The sequence below is a fragment of the Melanerpes formicivorus genome, unplaced genomic scaffold (genome assembly GCF_026170545.1).
Source record: "Melanerpes formicivorus ecotype bairdi unplaced genomic scaffold, bMelFor1.0.p_v2 SCAF_114, whole genome shotgun sequence".
Classification (NCBI taxonomy): Eukaryota; Metazoa; Chordata; class Aves; order Piciformes; family Picidae; genus Melanerpes; species Melanerpes formicivorus.
Window position 1 is genome coordinate 298,057 of NW_027142466.1, and position 18,376 is coordinate 316,432.

Genomic DNA, 18,376 nt, shown 5'->3' on the forward strand with positions numbered 1-18,376 from the left:
CAGCCCTGCCTGAGGACACTTTGGCTCTGGCAGGGCCTTTCCCTTTGGGCTGTGCCACACGATCCGCAAATCAGGTTACAAAGCGGCAGCTCTGGAGCCTGCTGCCGGCCAGAGACCTAGGGAGCATCTCCCAGTTCCTGCTGCATCCCCGGGAGCACAACCTGCGCTCTCCTTGGCTCTCCCTCAGCTCCTGCCTGGCCTCTGGTTTGATCAGTGGGGTGAAGCTGTTTCGTGGTTTAGCCTTTGCCATTTTCTGAATGCTCTACACTGCACTCAAGCTGCCCAGGAGCACCCTGGGGGAATTTGCAAGCAAACAGAACCTGTCCACAATCTGATAAGTGTAATACCTAATCTTGGGGGGGGGAGAAATAAAGAGAAGTCTCTTGTAATTCCTGCCTGGTTAGCTTAACCCAAATCAAATCAGTGCCTTAAAAACCAGCAGGCAGAAGCAAACTTCTGGGAGTGGTTCCTGCTTTTGTTTAGGCACATGCAAGTCATTTGTCTGCAACAAAACCCCAACTCCTCTGCAGAGCAGGGAACAGCAGAGTGCAAACAAAACCCCACTGCTGAGTCAGAAATGAATTCAACTGCTGATCTAGGCAGAGGGACACAGCCTGGCAAGGGCAGAGGGTGCTGTGGATTGTGCTTCCTTAACAGACCCATGGTGGCATTTTTATCACCCAGAAGCTGGATTTCCCTGCTGCTTTTCCAGCTGCTGCCTTGAATGGACTTCAGGAGGTGTTCAGGAACACACCTGGATTCTCCTCCTAGCTTTGATACTGCCCTGGAGAACAGCTTGTGCTTACTTTGAAGGAGAGCTGTAACTGGGAATGCAAGTCTGGAAGGATCTTTGACAGCCAAAGGCTTGTTCCCCTCCAGTCAGATGTAAACTCTGAGCATCAAATGTGACAATGATCTTTGCTCCTTCTTCCCTGTGGTTGAAATTCCCCCCCAACATTACCTGTGCCAGCCCAGCCCAGCTGGAAGCAAAGGAAAGCTGTATTGATAGGCAAAGGGAAATCTGCAATGGGGTGCAAGGAGTATGTACAAACTCTCCAGGAGTTACAGTGTTGAGATCTATTCACAACTGACAACCAGCACAAGAACCCCACTGGTCAAGGAGCAGGGGAAGCTACTAGCTGGGGTCTGCAGCAGCCCTCCTCAGCCAGGGAGGGATCCCCTGGGCCCCCGGGAATGGAGGGGAAGAGAGGAGGAGGGGAGGAGAGGAGCTGCTGCGAGGCCACCTTCAGATCCCTCCTGGTGCCACTGCCCTCAGCACCTGCCAGGGCCAGGGGCTGGAGCAGGACAGGGCCAGGCCCCCCCCGGCTGCGCCGCGGTGCCAGCACACAATGGGCATCGCCGAGCCCGACGGCCACGCCCTGACAAGTCCCGCCCCCCCTTGGCACTGCAGCCAATCAGCAGCGCCGCTCCGCCTCAGCCTGTTGCCTGGACACCGAGCGCGAGGGACACGAGGAGGAGGAGGAGGAGGAGGAGGAGAAGGAGGAGGAGGAGGAGGAGGAGGAGGAGGAGGAAGGAGTTCAGTGGCCAGGGACGGCTGAGTCGAGGCCAGCGAGCGTGGCGCCATGGTGCACAGCATGCGGAGGCTGAAGGAGCTGGAGGAGGGGCTGGCGCCGGCAGCCAAGAGGCGCCGGCTGGGGCTGGGTGAGGAAGGGGCTCCGGGCTGGCCGCCGGCTGCCTCGCCCAAGGAGCTGTGGCAGCAGGGGGCAGAGTCTGAGCGTGCCGATCGTGGCAAGGGGGATCAGCCCTGGGGGAAGCAGCTGGAGCCCTGGGTCGAGGCTGGCAGCCACGGCGGCAGCCCCAAGGAGGAGCTGACCAGCAAGCAGGGTAGGTAGAGAGGGCCGAGGGGGCTGCTGGTGCTCCTCAGCCCTGTGGCTCAGCGCCCCTCTCCCTGCAGGCGGTGAGCAAGCCCCAGCAGCAGGAGGGGACGGGGTCCCCGTGCCCCAGCAGCTGCCCTTCCCCGTGGGGCGCCTGTCCCTGCGGTGGGAGCGGCTCTGCGGGGTCGGCGCTGGGCTGCACAACCTGGGGCGCAGCTGCTTCCTCAACGCCACGCTGCAGTGCCTGAGCCACACGGCGCCGCTCGCCAACTACCTGCTCTCCGAGGAGCACGGCCGCAGCTGTGAGTGGGGAGCCTGGGCCGGGCGGCTGGCGGTGCCAGGCTGGCAGTGCCAGGGTGCCCGTGGGGAGCGGGAGCTGCCTGCCTGTCCTGCGCTCGGCACCTCTGCAGGTGGCCCTGGCAGGGGCTGCGAGTGTTGGGCTGTGCCCTCTCTGTCCCTGCTGCCCCTGTCTCCACCAGAGGCTGTTCCTGTCTTCTCCTGGCCCTAGCGGTGCTCCCCAGCTCTGCAGCCTGGCACCGGCGAGGTGCTGCCTCTGCTGGCTGCAGCCAGGGCAGGGCAGGAGGCTGCCTGCGGGCAGCAGCTGCTGTGGGAGGCTCGGAGCTGGGAGCAGGGGGAGCTCTCAGGGCTCACAGCCCTGTCTGTAGGGCTCTGCTGGGACCTGCCCCTCAGGGCCAACCTGTGCCCTCCTCCGGAGAGTGCCTGTGGCTGTTTCCATCCCCATGGATGTTCTCTCCTCTGGGGTGGGGAGGGGGGAGGGGGAGGGCTGTTGCAGTGGTACTGTGAGTGGGATGGCATCAGCCAGGGTGAGGTCTGCTGGCCCCTGTGTACCCAGGGTGCCCAAGAGCTGTGCTGCAGCACAGAGCTCCTAGGGACCACTGAGCGTGGCTGAGCTCTGTTGGAAGAGAGATCCCTGCAGCCTCTGTCCTGCCTCCATCTCTCCTGGCTTTGTCCTTGACGTCCTGTCCTCTGCTCTGCTGCTCCAGGTCGCCAAGAAGGCTTCTGCATGCTGTGCCTGATGCAGGACCACGTGGGGCAGGCGTTTGCCAGCAGTGGGCAGGCCATAAAGCCGGTGTCCTTCATCCGGAACCTCAAGAGTAAGGGAGGCTGCCCTGCCCTGCCCTGCCCTGCCCTGCCCTGCCCTGCCTTGCCCTGCCTTGCCCTGCCCTGCACTGCCCTGCCCTGCCTTGCCCTGCCCTGCCCTGCCCTGCCTTGCCCTGCCCTGCCCTGCCTTGCCCTGCCTTGCCCTGCCCTGCCTTGCCCTGCCCTGCCCTGCCCTGCCTTGCCCTGCCCTGCCCTGCCCTGCCCTGCCCTGCCTTCCCTTGCCCTGCCCTGCCCTGCCTTGCCCTGCCCTGCCCTGCCTTGCCCTGCACTGCCCTGCACTGCCCTGCCCTGCCCTGCCCTGCCCTGCCCTTCCCTTGCCCTGCACTGCCCTGCCCTGCCCTGCCCTGCCCTGCCCTGCCCTGCCCTGCCCTGCCCTGCCTTCCCTTGCCCTGCCCTGCCCTGCCTTGCCCTGCCCTGCCCTGCCTTGCCCTGCACTGCCCTGCACTGCCCTGCCCTGCCCTGCCCTGCCCTGCCCTTCCCTTGCCCTGCACTGCCCTGCCCTGCCCTGCCTTGCCCTGCCCTGCCCTGCCCTGCCCTGCCCTGCCCTGTCCTGCCTTGCCCTGCCCTGCCCTGCCCTGCCCTGCCCTGCACTGCCCTGCCCTGCCTTGCCCTGCCCTGCCTTGCCCTGCCCTGCCCTGCCTTGCCCTGCCCTGCCCTGCCCTGCCCTGCCCTGCCTTGCCCTGCCCTGCCCTGCCCTGCCCTGCCCTGCCCTGCCCTGCCCTGCAGCAGGGACTGATGCTGGAGCAGAAGCTGTGGGCTGGGAGCAGCTCTTGGCAGACAGCTCTCCTGAGGTGACTCAGGGAGCCTGCCAGGGGCTGGGGGCTCCGTGGGCTGCGGGGGGCTCCTCCCGTGGCCGTGAGTCTGACAGCAGGTTTGGGCTGCGGGGGAGCAGGGAGGGAGGGAGGAGCTGCATCTGTTGCAGCAGATGCTGAGGCTGGCTGCTGCCCCTCCTGCAGACATTGCCCAGCACCTCTGCTTGCGGCAGCAGCAGGATGCCCACGAGTTCCTGCGCTACAGCATCGACACCATGCAGCAGGCCTGCAGGAACGGCTGTGCCCAGTATGTGTGGCCCTCCTGCCCTGTGCCCTCACCAGTGCCCCGTGCTGTGGGAGGGCTGACCCTGTGCCCCAGGCTGAACTGCCAGAGGGAGGCACTGAGTGCAGGGGCCGCACTGGATGGCCCAGCTCTCTGCCCCTCTGTGCCACAGTCCCCCTTCTCCCGGCTCCTCTGCCCCAGCCTAGCTGTGGCCCTCTCCCCCGCTCCTGAGGCTGCTGTGGGTCTGGATCCTGTGCCAGCTGCCCGGGAACCCGGGGTGCAGCTGGCTCAGGTGCAGCTCTGTGGCTGTGGGTGAGCAGCTTTCCTCTGGGCCCTGCGCTGCCTCAGTCTGCAGCGCACAGCTCTGAGCCGCGGCCGGCAGCTTCTGCTCCTTCTGGAGGAAGGTGCCCCTGGGAGCCTGGTGCCAGCCCTGGAGCTGTGGCCCTGGGAGAGCAGCCTGGCAGAGGCTGCGGCTTCCCTCTGCCTCTGGAGCTCTGCAGCCTGTGTGCTGGGCAGAGCGCAGCGGGGGGAGCTGTGCTGAGGACACGGGGGGGGGCCCTCGGGCGTGGGGGAGGGGCGGTGTGAGCCCTGCTGCTCCTGTGCCTAGGTTGGATGGCCAGAGCCAGGCCCCGACGCTGGTTCAGCAGATCTTCGGCGGCTCCCTGCGGTCCCGTGGTGAGTGTTGGCTGCCAGCTCCTGGGCCTGGGCCTCTCAGGGCTGCCCGGCAGGAGGAATCATTTGGGAGCACTGCTGAGCGTGTGCAGAAGATGCCCAGCTGCAGCTGCTGGGGTGGGTGCAGGGCCATGGCAGGCTGCGCTCAGTGCTCTTTCTCTGGCAGTGACGTGCTTGGAGTGCAAGAGCACCTCGGACAGCTACGAGCCTTGCCTGGACCTGGCGCTGGAGATCGGGGTAGGGCGGCAGGGTGGGGGCTGGGGAGGAGCTCTGCTCTCCTGGGGCTGTTCCTGCAGCTGCAGCATCGCTGCCCTCAGGGCTCCTGAGCCTGCCGGTGCCAAGGCACAGCCCAGGCAAGAGGGAAGCCGCTGCCTTGTTGAGCTGCCTGCTGTGTCTGGCAGGGCAGTGCCCGGTGCCTGGGCGTGAGGCTGCGTGGTGCTGGGGCCCCTGCAGCTGCCCCTCGTGGTGCTGGGCGCTGCCAGCTGGTGGGGCTGAGGGGTTTGCTGCAGCCTGTGGCCCTGTGCCCACGCTGGGTGTGCTCTCTCGGGGCCGTGGCGTGGACAGCCACTGGTGGCCTGAGCTCTGCTCTGTCCTTGCAGGAGGCCAGGAGCGTGGTGCAGGCGCTGGGACAGTTTGTGCAGGCAGAGCTGCTGTGCGGGGAGAACGCCTACAAGTGTGGCAGGTGAGGCTGGGGGCTGCGGGCGGCCGGGGGGCGCTGTGCTGGGGGCAAGCAGGTGTGCCCCCTGCTGGCTGCGGGAGGGCTCGACTGCCTGCTCCGCGGCTCAGCCCTGAGGGCCGTGGCCGTGGAAGCCTGCCGCGAAGGCTGCCTCCTGTGGTGAGGAGGAGCTGGGCCGGCAGCCGTGGCCGTGAGCAGGGGCCCTGGAGCAGCGGCTGCTGTCAGCAGGGTCGGTGCCAAGGGCTTTGCTGCCCGGCCAGGGCTGGCAGGCAGCTGGCTGGCGCAGCAGCTTGAAGAGCTGGAGCTCTGCCTGTGCAGGTGCCAGCAGGAGGTGTCGGCCAGCAAACGCTTCAGCATCCACCGAGCCCCCAACGTCCTCACGGTGGCACTGAAGCGCTTTGCCCCCTACGCCGCAGGGAAGATCACCAAGGTGAGCGCTTGGCAGCCCAGGGCTGAGGCTCTCTCCTGGCCCCAGGTGCTGCTGCCCAGAGCAGGCCGGGAGGTGCTGCTGTGGCCAGCGGGAGCTGTGCCGCGCTCCTGCAGCCCTTCCCCCGCTGTGCGCTGCAGGCGGAGTTCGGCTCCTCCTGCCGCCTTCCTCAGCACCCCCTCTGCACCAGGAGGCTGAGTGCCCTTCTCTGGAGAGGTGGCCCTGCTGGGAGAGCTGTGCTGCTCTTGCCCCAGCACAGAAGCCATGGCCTGTGCCGGCTGCTGAGCCCTCCTGTCTCTGCAGGAGGTGCGGTACCCCATGCTGCTGAACCTCCGCCCCTACATGTCTGTGCGGCGCAGGGACCCCGTCCTGTACAGCCTCTATGCGGTGCTGCTGCACTCTGGGCACAGCTGCCACGCAGGGCACTACTACTGCTACGTGAAGGTGAGCCCAGGAGCTGTGGTGCCACCCCCTCGGGGGTGCTGGGGGGTCCCTGTCGGCCCAGCAAGGAGGGTGCTCAGCAGATGTGCGTGGTGGGGAGCACTGGCTGCGGGGTACAGGCTGTGCTGTGCCGCAGGAGGGGGGAAGGTTCAGCTCTGGCAGAGCCCCCTGGCCTGCCCTGGGCCTCCTCTGCCTCGTGGGGAGAGGAGCTGTGCCCACGGGCGCTGCTCCTGCTGCTCCTGCTGCCAGGAAGGTGCCTGGGCACAGCCCAGCCCTGCTCTCTCTTCTGCTGCTGCAGGCCAGCGATGGGCAGTGGTATCGAGCGGACGACGAGCGGGTCGGCTCCGCAGCCCCCCAAGAGGTCCTGCAGCAGCAGCAGGCCTACCTGCTGTTCTACCAGAGGTGAGTGTCTGCTGCCTGCTGGCCCCTCTGCCCCCTGCTCCCAGCACTTGGCACAGGGCTGGCACAGGGCTGGCTGTGGGCAGGAGCTTGGCCCGGGTACCCCAATGCCCTGTGCATGCCCTGGCTGGGAGGAGGGTGGCAGGGAGGGGCCCAGCCCCTTGTCACGGTTTCACTCTCCCTCAAGAGCACCTCATGCCCTCAGAGCTTTGGCTCCTCTTTCTCCTCTGCATCTCTGAGAGAGGCTCAGCCCCTGGCAGCTCATGCCAGCCCTTCTCTGCCTTCCCCAGGATCCCCAGCCTCAGGAAGAGCTGGCAGGGGCCCATTGCCAAGGCTGCCTCCAGCCTGCCCGGCCGCACTGGCAGCGTCCCAGAGGAGGTCAGGAAAGCTGCGGGCAGGGGGCTCCTGTCTTCAGCAGGGGTGGGCCAGGGGAGCCCTGGAGGCTGCTCTTGGCCAGTGCTCCTGGGTGCTGGGAGCTGCTGCCCCTCTCTCTGCTCTGCCAGGGCAGGGGGGCTGCAGCCTGGCAGGGAGGCAGGCCCAGGGCAGGAGGGTTTGCAGGAGGCATCCTGCAGAGCCAAGGCCTGTGTGGGGCTGGGGAGGGCTGGGGAGGGCAGGGTCTGCGTGTCCTTGGCTCCTGGACTTGTCACTGAACTGCTCTCCCTGTCTAGAGAGCAGAGCTGCTGCCAGGGAAGCAGCTGCCTGGGCTGGAGGAGGTGGGAGGCCCTGTAGCCCACAGCGCCTTTGGGATGGGGTCGGAGCTGCTGAGCGGAACCAGCCTGCCAGAGCTGCCTGCTGAGTGCCCAGCAGCCAGGAGAGAGCTGTCAGCTGTGTGCCAGGATTATTGGGCACAGCTGCAGGGCCTGACACGCAGCAGCAAGTCCTACATCAGCAAGCTGACCGTCCTGGCCCAGCAGAAGGTGGCCTTTGCCAGCAGCATTGCCGCCCTGGTGGAGGCACAAGCGGCCAAGGTTTGGAAGTTCCCCTGCCTGCTGCTCCTAGCTGTGCTGCTGGGGGGAGCAGCTGGAGCCAGCGGGCTGGGGGGGCCTGGAGGGCGAGGAGGGCCTGGGGAGATGTCCTGCTGTGAGGCAGGAGAGGGGCAGAGCAGGGCAGCAGGGGGCCGAGGGCTGCTTTCCAGCCTGCCCAGAAGCCTGGGGGTTAAAAGCTGTCTGCAAGCCTGTCCCAGGGGCTGGTTTGGTCTGCAAGAGCAAACCTCAGTGTTCCAACCCTGCTGAAGTGCTGGCTCTGAGGTGTCTGAGCCTGGCAATCCCTGGGTTTGCAGTGCTTCAGAGGTGCTTTGGTTGTCTCAACTCCTCCCTCTCTTCTCATGATTCCAGGCTCCTCCAGCACAGAAGCTCCCTGCTCTCTACCTGCTGGACTCCATCATCAAGAACGTGGGAGGAGCATACCTGCAGGCTTTTGCCCCAAACCTGGTGGAAACCTTTCTCTCTGTCTTTGAGAAGGTCTCTGCACCTCAGAAGAGTTCTGTAGGCCAAAGCTGTGGCTGGGCAGTGAGCCCTGTGCCCAGGGGTGGCTTTGCTTGGGTGGTGAAGCACACCAAGTGCTTGGCTTTTCTGCATCTCTGTCCTGGCTCTGCACTGAGGGCCATGGTCCCTGCTGGTGGTTTGAAGCAATCAAGTGGGCCCTGAGCCTCCAAGGAGGTTGGATCTGTGTCTCCCAGATGGGTCTGAGGGTGCAGCTGAGCTGAAGCAGAACTGGCTGAATTGGAAGTGCTAGCCCTGCTCTGGCATCTGGTGGGGCAAAGTCCTGCAGGGGCTGGAGAGCTGAGCACAAGCCCCTGGGCTCATTGCTTGCCTCAGAGGCTGTTGCCTGACTCCCTTGGCATGGGAGTGTGAGCTGCACTGCTGAGAGCTGCTGCACACCAGGCCAGTGTGTTGAGATGCCAAGTGCTGAGAGCAACAGGACAGCCATGCAGCCTTCCTTCTGGCAGCAAAGCTGCAGGCTGTGTGTGGCAGGAGCTGAGGGAGCCCTGGGGTGGTTTTGTTGCTGCAGGGGGACACAGAGACTCGCAAGAGTTTATTCCTCTTGCGCTCGACGTGGGACAGGGTTTTCCCCCTGGAGAAGCTGCATGCCCTGGATGTCAGAGTCAAGTCCTTAGATCCTGCTTGGCCAGTGACACCTCTGCCTGCAGCTGGGAGTGCTGCTGGCAGCCCTGTGAGCCCTCAGCCTGCAGCTCCCTCGGTCAGTGTGTGTGCCTGCTGTACGGACAGAGGGTCCCAGAGCAGCCATCCTTGTCTGTAGGCTGCTGGGTGAGAGTGCAGTGCCTCAGGAGTGCAGGGCCTGGGCTGTGGAGGCAGGGCAGAGGCACTCCTGAATGCAGAGCACTGGGGGGGCTTGCTTTGCCTATGTCAGACCTGTGCTCTGGAGGGTGGCCATGGAGGAAGTGCTGTTAGGCGACGTCCCCCTGTCACAGCAGCAAATTGGAGTGGGGGCAAAGGTTTCAAATGAGTTTGGTTCCATTGTGCCTGAAGAGTGCAGCTCCTAACAGCTGCAGAGAGTGAGCTCCAGTGCTGGAGGGTGGCAGCAGGGAAGGGAGCTGGAGTGAGCTGAGCATGGGGGCCGTGGGGGTGTTAGGTTGAGGCTGGGGCTGGGTGACCTTGTTCTAAGCAAAGCAGCTCCAGGGCTCCCTGGCTCCCTCAGGATGTGCAGTGTCACAGGTTCTGTTCTGTTTCTAGGCAGAGGAATGCACTGCCCCTGCCTGTGCCAGGGCTGCTGCCTCTGCTCCTCCAGCACAGCCTTTGAGCCAGGAGCAGCTGCTGAGGCAGCAAGTGCTTGAGAAGGAAAAGGAGCTGCTGGAGCTGCGGCAGAAGCTCTCAGAGCTGGAGCAGGCCCAAGCACAGGTGAGCAGGACAGGTGGGGACACTTTGCTGGGGGGGGGCTCAGGCTCTTGGGGACAGTTCTTGGCTGTGCTGGGAGCTGCCAGCCCTCAGCTGGTGCTGCTGCCTGGGAAGCAGAGCTCTGTGAGGAGTGGAGCAGTGCCAGTTCATCTGGGGAGCTTGGGCAGGACGTGGTGACCTCAAAACTAAGACTTGCACTCAAAAGGGAGGCAAAAAAAGGTCCTGAGTTTCCCTCCCCAATGATCCCTGCCTGTGATCCTCCTCTTCCAGCCCTTCTTGTGGCTCACAGCAAGCCAGGCTTCCTCAAAGCTCTGCTCTGTGGCAGGACAAGGAGGCCTGGCTGCTGGCAATCAAGTCCATTGCCTCCTCAGGCCAGGCTGGTTGGAGGCCAGCCTCTGAAGATGGCAGCTAAGCTGCAGGGCTTTGCCTTTGCCATTGAAAGTTTGCTGTGCTGGCAGCTGGAGGCAAAGCCAAGCACCTCAGAAGGGCCAAAGGAGAGAAAGTGTCTCAGGGGCTGGGCAGCTGAGTGGCCTTGAGCAGGAGGGCTGGGGAGAAGCAGGAAGGCTGCAGTGAGGCCCTGTGTGAAGGGCCACAGCTTGCAGTGCTGCTCTGGAGCCCTGATTCTGCACTGGGCTTGGATTGGATCTTTTGTAAGGGGGCTCCATGGCTGCAGTGCTGGTGATGAGCAGTGCAGGGCTCCTTAGCAGGGCAGGGGCTGAGCCTCACAGCTTTCAAGACACTTCTGGTGGTGGCTTTGGTTTGCAGAGAGGATCTGAGCAGCTCAGAGTCAGAGCTGTGCCAGGCAGCCCAGTGGTGGATTTGTCTGTCTTGCAGGCTGCCTCTCTGGGTGTTCAGCAAGGACCATCTCCTGCAGCTCCAGCTCCAGCCCCTGCTGAGCAGCACAGGGCTGCCACAGCTCATCTGGCAGCTAAAGGCCCTGCTCAGCCTGCTGTGCAAGCTGAGGAGAAGCAACCCTGCCCAAGTCCTCCCCAGCGTGCTGCCCCCCAGGCAAGGGACAGCACAAAGGTGTCTGGAGTCAGCAAGCAGCAAGCAAGGCTGAAAAGACATCTTGAGGATAAGGCAGAGGGCGAAGAGAAGGAGGGGAAGAAAAGGAGGAGCTGCAGGGAGAAGGAAGCCAAAGCAGAAGCTGAGACATGCAGAGGCAGAGCAGCAGGCAGCAGAGGCAAAGGGCTGAGTGGTGCTGCTCACAGAGCCTCAGAAGAAGGCTTAGAAGTTAGTCTCCTCCTTCAGCAACTCCTCAAGTTAGAGAGCTGCCTCAGATAGCCCTGAGCAGGCTGAGGGGGCAGGGGGCAGGCCAGTGGCCAGAGCCGGCGGAGATTGCCCAGAGAGCAGAGTCTGGGAGGAGCTGCAGGAGCCAAGGGCAGGAAGAGAGCCAAGGAGGCTCCCTACAGCCTCAGCACTCAGAGGTGAGGAGCTCAGCATCCTGCTCTGCTCTTCAGGCCAGGCTTTGCTTGGCCCTGGCTGCTTTCTAGGCTGGGATCTCTTGCCCTTGAGGGTTGTCAAGGCCTGGTGCAGGCTGCCCAGGGCAGTGGTGGAGTCCCCATCCCTGGGGGGTTGGTGTGGTGCTGAGGGCCATGGTTTGGGGGTGCCCTAGCAATGGGAGCATGGTTGGACTGGAGCTGAAAGAGCTCTTCCAGCCAGAAAGGTTCTCTGCTTCTGCTGGCTCTTCAGGCTCTTGGGCTTGGGCAGGAAGCGCTCACTGCCTCCTTGGAGAGGTGTCAAACTCCTCCTGGGGCAGGAGAAGCCAAGAGCAGGCCCCAGGAGAAGTGTCAGCCTCAGCAGGCCCTTGATGAGGAAGTGGGGAGCCAAGGTGACCTCCAAATGCTGCCCACAGGCTTGGCTCAGCAGAGCTGATGCTGAGGCAGAGCCTTGCTGACAGTGCCCTGGGGCTGTGTTGTCTCTGCCTGCAGCAGAGCTTTGCTTTGTGCCTGGGGCTGCCCTTGGCTCCTGGGCAGCCTGCTGTGCTCTCTGGGTGCTGCTGTGGTGCTGCAGCCCTGCAGTGAGCACTGGAGCTGGCTGGAGCTTGTAGAAAGGATCCAAGTGCTGCTCCAGCTGACAAGTGAGATGAGCAGAGGCTGCCCTTGGCTCTTCTGCCGGGGTGGGACCCCCTGTGCCCCCAGGGGGGATCCCCTGTGCCCCCGGGGCAGACACTGGCCCAGAGTCCAGGTCCCTGTGAGCCTGAAGAGGAAGCCCAGGATGTTTAAGTGGGCAGTCAGTTCCTGTTGCTCCTTGATTCCTCCAAGCCCCTTGGCTGACCTCCTCAGCCCTCCAGCATGTTTGACACTGAGGGTGGTGAGAGCCTGGCCCCAGTTGCCCAGGGAGGGGTAGGTGCCCCACTGCTGGCACCACTTCAGCTCAGGTTGCTTGGGGCTCAGAGCTCCCTGCTGTGCCTGCAGCTGTTCTGCTGAGTGCTGCTGCTTGGGCTGGCTGCCCTTGGAAGCTCCCTTCCCACCTCAAGGCCTCAAGGAGTCATCCAATGGAACTCTCCCCCCAGGCTGTGAGGCCAGGCTGCCTCTGCACATCCAAGGGGAAGGCCGAGGGCCCTGGCTCTGCTTCAGCCTGGAGCAGCTGGACCCTGGGCAGCTGTTGGTTGGCTCCAGCAACAGCTCTGAGGTGAGCAGCAGGGGCTGGCAGGGCTTGGGGGGAAGTCCCACTGTGGAGACAGGCTGTGGGAGCTGGGGCTGTTCAGGCTGGGGAAGAGAAGGCTCCAGGGAGAGCTCAGAGCAGCCTTCCAGGAGCTGTGGGAGCTCCAGGAGAGCTGGGGAGGGACTTTGGCCAAGGGCTGGGAGGGGGGAGGAGAGGGAATGGGGTGAAGCTTGGGGAGGGCAGCTTGAGCCTGGAGCTTAGGAAGAGTCTTTAGAGTGAGAGGAGGGAGAGCCTGGCACAGGCTGCCCAGGGAGGCTGTGGCTGCCCCCTCCCTGCAGGTGCTGAGGGCCAGGCTGGATGAGGCCTGGAGCAGCCTGGGCTGGTGGGAGGGGTCTCTGCCTCTGGTGGGGGTTGGAACTGGATGAGCTGGAAGGTCCCTTCCAACCAAGCCATTCCAGGATCCATTCTATGAAGTCCTGGCTGCTTGGCATCAAACCCCCAGAGGCTGAACTCCCCTTTGGCTTCTGCCAAGCAGCAGCAGGCAGCATCCTCTGCCTTTGCCAGCTGTCAGCTTGTGCTGCTCTGGGCTGGACCTGCAGGCCAAAAGCCCAAATGGAAGCTGATGGAGATTCCCTCCCCCTCTCCCTTGGCTGGGAAGGTCAAGCAAATCAGGCAGGAGAAAGGAGAGGTAAGATCAGGACAGCAAATGGTCTGGAATCTGTTGGGCAGAAGGAAAGGTCCTTGTTCCACTCTCTTTGTGTAGATCTCAGTCCCAGGGCAGGTTCCAAAGGGATAGGGTGAAGGGCAGGTGGCAAAGCATCCAAGGGCAGCCCCAGCTGGCACTGGACTCCCTTGGTGCCAGTGGCTGCAGCTCTTCAGGAGGTGTGGATGCAGCAGGGAGCAGCAGGGGGGGGATGCAGCAGCCCTGGGGAGCCTTCTGTGCAGCAGTGGCTGTGCAGGGGAAAGAGAGAGCAGGAGCAGAGCTCTGCCCTGCCTAGCAAGGCTTGCTGGGCAGGGAGGGGCAGTGGCATAGAGCCCCTTGGAGCCAGGGGCCCCCTCCTCCTGGGAGGGGGAAAGCCAAGTCTCTCTCTGCCCAGCCAGAGCAGCTGGGGCTGGGCTCTTTTCAGCCCCCATCAAGGGGGGTGTAACCCTGCAGGGAGGTGCTTGGGCAGGACACAAATCAGCCTCCTGGAAGGCAAGAAGGTTCCTCAGGGCTTGCCATGGGATGTCTTGCAGGTGATCCTGCACAAGACAGGAGCCATCCATGCCTCCTGCAGCTGCAGCTCTGGGCTCCTGCTTCAGCTCCTGCCCCTGCCAGGGCCTCCTTTGGCCAGAGGAGTTCCAACTCCTGCAGGTCTGCTTCTGTCCCCCTGTCCTGGGGCACTTGAGAGAGGAGTTGAGGTGCAGTGTGGAAGGATCCCCTGAGCCTGGGCCCTTGGCTGTCAGGTGAGAGGCTGAGTGCAGCCCCCTGTGCTGTGAGAGCAGCTTTGCAGCCTGCCAGCAGCAGTGCAAGCTGCAGGCTCTGCAGTGCTCTGCAGCCAAGCCAAGGCCTCCTCTGCTGTGTCCCCCCAGGGGCTGTGTCTCTGCACCCCCTCTGCGCTTCCATGTCCCTTGCCTGCGCTTCGGGGACGGCTCCTGGGGTGAGTGTGGCCTGGCCTTGGAGCACAGCCCGAGGGCTCTGCAGCCCCAGAGTGCAGCCTCAGAGCCTCCAGCACTGGTGGCCCTCCAGAGCAGCCTGCAGGAGGTTCCAGCAGGGCTGCAGGCTGCCTGGGCAGGGCTTTGCCATCCTGAGGGCACAGAGGCCCAAAGGCCTGGCAGAGCAGGGTCTTGTGGGGTCCCTGATGGTCTGATCAGCCCCAGGCTGCCAGTCCTTGGCAGCAGGATGGCTGTGAGAGCCCCAGCAGGGCCCAGGGGCTGGGACTGCAGGAGGAGGGAGTTGAAGCTCTGGCCCAGCCCATAGCTGCCTGAGAGAGCAAGCAAGATCTTCCATCAGAAGGTGGCCAGGGCAGCCTGGCTGTGGGGGCAGGTTCAGCTGGGGCAGCCCTCAGGAGCCCAGAGCTTGAGGAGATGTTTGAGCAGCAGTGAGCCTGGAGCCTGTTTCCAAGCTCTCCCTTTCCTTTGTGGAAGGTCTCTGGCTGTGGGAGTCATGGGTTTGGAGCTCTGGGATCACAGAATGCCTTGGGGTGGAAAAGACCTTTCAGATCCTCCAGGCCAAGCCTCAGCCCAGCACTGCCAGCTCAGCACTGAACCGTGGCCCTCAGCACCACAGCTCCAAGGCTTTGAAATCCCTCCAGGGATGGGGACTCCACCCCTGCCTAGGGCAGCCTGGGCCAGGCCTTGGCAGCCCTCAAGGGAAGGAATTGTTGCTCATGGCCACCCTCAACCTGCCCTGGTGCAACTGGAGGCCATTGCCTCTTGTCCTATCGCTTGTACCTGGGAGGAGAGACTGAACCCCACCTGGCTCCAGCCTCCTTTCAGGGAGCTGTAGAGAGCCAGAAGGTCTCCCCTCAGCCTCCTTTTCTCCAGGCTAAGCAATGCCAGGTCCTTCAGCTTTGAACTGAGGACAGGGCTTTGAGCTGAGGACAGGGCTTTGAGCAAGCTGCTTCAGTTGAAGCTGTCCCTGCCCAGGTCAGGGGCTTGGAACTAGTTGAAGGTCCCTTCCATGCCAAAGCATTCTGTGACTCTCTGATCTTCTCCCTGGGATTTGCTGGAGGAAAGTCAACTTCTTGCAGCTTGTCAGTGCTTCAAGAGGCCTCTAAGAAAGCTGGGGACAGACTTTTGACTAGGACTTGTAGTGAGAGGCCAAGAGGGCTAGTTGGAAACTCCAAGAGGGAGATTTCTAGCAGCTGTCCTGTGAGAGCTCAGTGCTGCCAGGCTGGAAACTCCAGCTGCCTTCCCCTGGCTCCTGCCCAATGCAATGTGCTTGGCTCGTGCCCAGCCTGCCAGCACATTGCTGCCTCCTGTTCCAAAGGGCAAAACCTCTCCAGGGATGCTGCAGGGTTTGGGCTGAGCAGGGCCTGTTGTCCCAAGCACAGCCCTGAAATGTGGAGCATGTCCCACTGCCCCCACGCTGGAGCCTTGGGAGCTGCAGATCTGCATGCCAGTGCATGTCCTGCTGGCCAGGGAGCACTCCCTGCAAGGAGGCTGGAGGAGGAAACAACCTTCTCTTGAGGCCGAGTGTCTCTGGGGCTGGTGAGGTGGTGGCTAATGAGGGGAGTCTGTGAGAGGAGGGTGGCACAGGGGGGTGTCAGCTCCTGCAGAGGTGCTGCTTGCAGCCCCCCCAGCTCAGCTGCAGGCAAAGGAAGCCCTTCTGGTTTGCTGCCCTCACATCCTCGCTCCTCCAGCCCACAAGAGACCGAGGGCTGTGGCTCCTGGCCTCAGCTGGGCTCTGCCTTGCCTTGCAGTCTGGCAGAGGCTGGTGCTGGAGGGTTGAGCCCAGCCGAGGAGCGATCCCCCCCGAGGGCCAGGTGTCTGTGTCTGTCACAGCCCAGCTGGACGACACGGGGCAGTTGCAGGCCGAGGTGCAGCTGCTGGGGGAGCACAGCCGTGGCTCCGGCATCCCCGTGCGGGCGCTCGGCGGCGGCAGCAGCATCGTCCTGGACAGGCCCTTGGCTGCGCAGCTCAGCCTGGGCACTCGCTTCAGGTAGGTGTCCCTCAGCTCCTGCTGCTGCCGGGGGCTCAGCCAGGAGAAGCTCCTGGCTCTTCCAGGGCAGCCCCAGGGCTTCTGCAGGCTGAAGCCCAGCAGGAGCAGGGCAGGGCTTGTGCCCTGTGCTGGGCACCGCTGAGGATACAGTCGGAGCCCTGGGCTCAGGTTTGGGCTCCTCGCTCCAGGAAGGGCAGTGAGGGGCTGGAGCGTGTCCAGGGAAGGGCAAGAAAGCTGGGGAAGGCTCTGGAGAACAGGGCTGGGGAGGAGCAGCTGAGGGAACTGGGGGTGAAGAGGAGGCTGAGGGGAGACCTCAGTGCTGTCTACAAGAGCCTGGAAGGAGGCTGGAGCCAGGTGGGGGTTGGGCTCTTCTCCCAAGGAACAAGGGATAGGAGGAGAGAAGATGGCCTCAGGTTGCTCCAGGGGAGGTTTAGGTTGGACATGAGGAACAAATTCTTCCCCTAAGGGACAAGGCCTGGCCCAGGCTGCCCAGGGCAGTGCTGGAGTCCCCATCCCTGGAGGGGTTTCCTGGAGCAAAGGGTGGCCATGTCTGCCCAGCTGCACTTGGGCTTTCTTTCCATCCCCATGGGACATTCCCTTGGGTTTCTGTCTGGCTCTGGTTGTTCATCTCTGGCTGTGGCTCTGTTCCCTCAGCAGCCAGAGCTGGGCTGGCTGCCCTGCTCCCCTCAGCCACACTCCTGGTGATCCATGTTCTTAGGCTCAGTGCTCTGTCTCAAACACAAGCCCAGCTGCTCTGGTCAGCAGAGGCTGATGAGGGCTGGATGCTTCCTAAAGGATGGAGGCATGAAAGGGATGCCAGGGCCCCCCACCAGCGAAGCCAGTGGTGCCCTGACCACCAGATAGGATCCTAGAATGGTTTGGTTTGGAAGGGATCATCTGGTTCCAACCCTCCTGCCACGGGCGGGCCCTGAGGAGTCCACACCCTGCAGCTCCCTGCTGGCATCTGCAGAGGAAGCCAACTGAGGCAGCAGCTGCCCAGGGGAAGCTGCAGTGGCCTGAAGCTGTTCCTCCATCTGCTTAGTATCACAGGATCAGTCAGGGTTGGAAGGGACCACAAGGATCATCCACTTCCAACCCCCCTGCCATGGGCAGGGACACCCCACACTAGATCAGCCTGGCCACAGCCTCATCCAGCCTGGGCTTAAACACCTCCAGGGACAGGGCCCCAACCACCTCCCTGCACAACCCATTCCAGGGCTTCACCACTCTCATGGGGAAGAACTTCCTCCTCCCCTCCAGCCTCAATCTCCCCACCTCCAGCTTCATTCCATTCCCCCTAGTCCTAGCACTGCCTGAGATCCTGAGCAGTCCCTCCCCAGCCTTCCTGGAGCCCCCTGCAGATCCTGGAAGGCCACAATGAGGTCACCTGGGAGCCTTCTCTTCTGCAGACTGAACAGCCCCAACTCCTTCAGTCTGTCCTCACAGCAGAGCAGCTCCAGCCCTCTGCTCATCCTCGTGGCCCTTCCCTGGACACCTTCCAGCACCTCCACATCCCTCTTGCCATAGGGGCTTGCAGCCAGGTCAGGCCAGCTCAGGGTCTGCTCCAGTCTGACCCTCAGGCAGCCCTTTGCTAGAACTCTGCTGAGTGTGAAGCAGCAGGGGCTGGTGCTGCTCTGCCCACAGCAGCTGAGAGGATGTGCTTCAGGAAGCTTTCCCTGGCTGGGCACAACCAGAGCTGCTGCTGGGTGGGGAGAAGCTCAGGGGTAGGCAAGGGCTGGCTCCCGCTGAAGGTTTGAGCTAGGTCAGCAGTTCAGAGGTGGTTCCATTGCCAGCTGTGTGGTCAGACAGCAGCAGCAGCAGCTGGGTGAGTGCTGGGCAGTAGCAGCTCTCCTGATCTTTTCCATCCCTGCTCCTCTTGCAGCCTGGCTCCCTGCTGTTACAGCTTCAGGGTCACCAACCGAGGCCGCCGCACCCAGCGGCTGCGCTGGACCGTGGGAGGTTGCTCCCTGCCTGGCCAGCGCCGTTGGCTGCCTTCCCTCAGCAGCACCAAGGGCAAAGCTTCCTCCCAGGGCCCCCCTGCTGCCTGCCCTGTGTTCCAGCTTCGGCCCAAGAGGATGGAGCTGAGGCCAGGCCAAACGATGGAGGTGATGCTGGAAGGCTTCTCCAGCACTCCCCAGGTGAGGTCCCTCACAAGGGCTGAGCCTTCCCCATCAGATCACCTCCCCTGGGACTTGTCCTGCAGCCCCCTGGCACTGGCCTGAGAATGTGAGCAAGAGAGTGTCTGAAGGCCACAGGTTCCCCCTGGCAGAGTCCTCTGCTTTCCTTGCTGGCCACCATCAGTGGCTGGGGCTGCTCTGTGTTCCATCCTGCAGCACTTGCTGCTACCAAAGCAGGGGCTGAAGGCAGCTGCTGCTGTGGCAGGTGCCAAGGTGCCAGGTGCTGAGGCAGGAGGGAAGGGCAGAGAGAAGAAGTGACTCACAGCCTGGGAGCAGAGGCAGAAAGGAAGGCAGGAGGGCAGGTTTCCTGTGTCTGGGGGAAGCCAGCAGGGCAGGCAGTGGCTGGAGCTGCAGCATTTCTCCTCTGCAGACAAAGATGGGCAGAGGCCTTGTCTGGCACCAAGTGCTGGAGGAGAGGAAGGAGCCCAGTGCCAGCTCTGCTGATCAGGGATGTTCGTCCCCATGGCACCACTGCAACTGGCAGCTT

At 63.3% G+C, this 18,376-nt stretch overlaps 1 protein-coding gene across 1 annotated transcript; it reads left to right on the forward strand.

Moving 5' to 3' along the window:
• The first annotated feature begins 2,070 nt into the window (after nucleotides 1-2,070).
• Nucleotides 2,071-9,874, forward strand: LOC137456024 (ubiquitin carboxyl-terminal hydrolase 36-like). The gene is made up of 15 exons (XM_068167263.1): nucleotides 2,071-2,137; nucleotides 2,840-2,950; nucleotides 3,914-4,016; nucleotides 4,600-4,667; nucleotides 4,831-4,901; nucleotides 5,264-5,346; nucleotides 5,659-5,770; nucleotides 6,071-6,211; nucleotides 6,507-6,610; nucleotides 6,898-6,985; nucleotides 7,276-7,575; nucleotides 7,942-8,067; nucleotides 8,618-8,704; nucleotides 9,301-9,465; nucleotides 9,788-9,874. The coding sequence occupies exons 2-15, from the start codon at nucleotides 2,860-2,862 to the stop codon at nucleotides 9,872-9,874; spliced, it is 1,626 nt and encodes a 541-aa protein (XP_068023364.1). The 5' UTR covers nucleotides 2,071-2,137; nucleotides 2,840-2,859.
• Nucleotides 9,875-18,376: the final 8,502 nt, after the last annotated feature.

Bases quoted from the DNA above. Each gene is read 5' to 3' on its own strand.
- LOC137456024 (XM_068167263.1), top strand. From the start codon at position 2,860: ATGCTGTGCCTGATGCAGGACCACGTGGGGCAGGCGTTTGCCAGCAGT. The intron at 5,347-5,658 runs GTGAGGCTGGGG...CTGCCTGTGCAG, and splicing joins AACGCCTACAAGTGTGGCAG to GTGCCAGCAGGAGGTGTCGG. The intron at 5,771-6,070 runs GTGAGCGCTTGG...CTGTCTCTGCAG, and splicing joins CCGCAGGGAAGATCACCAAG to GAGGTGCGGTACCCCATGCT.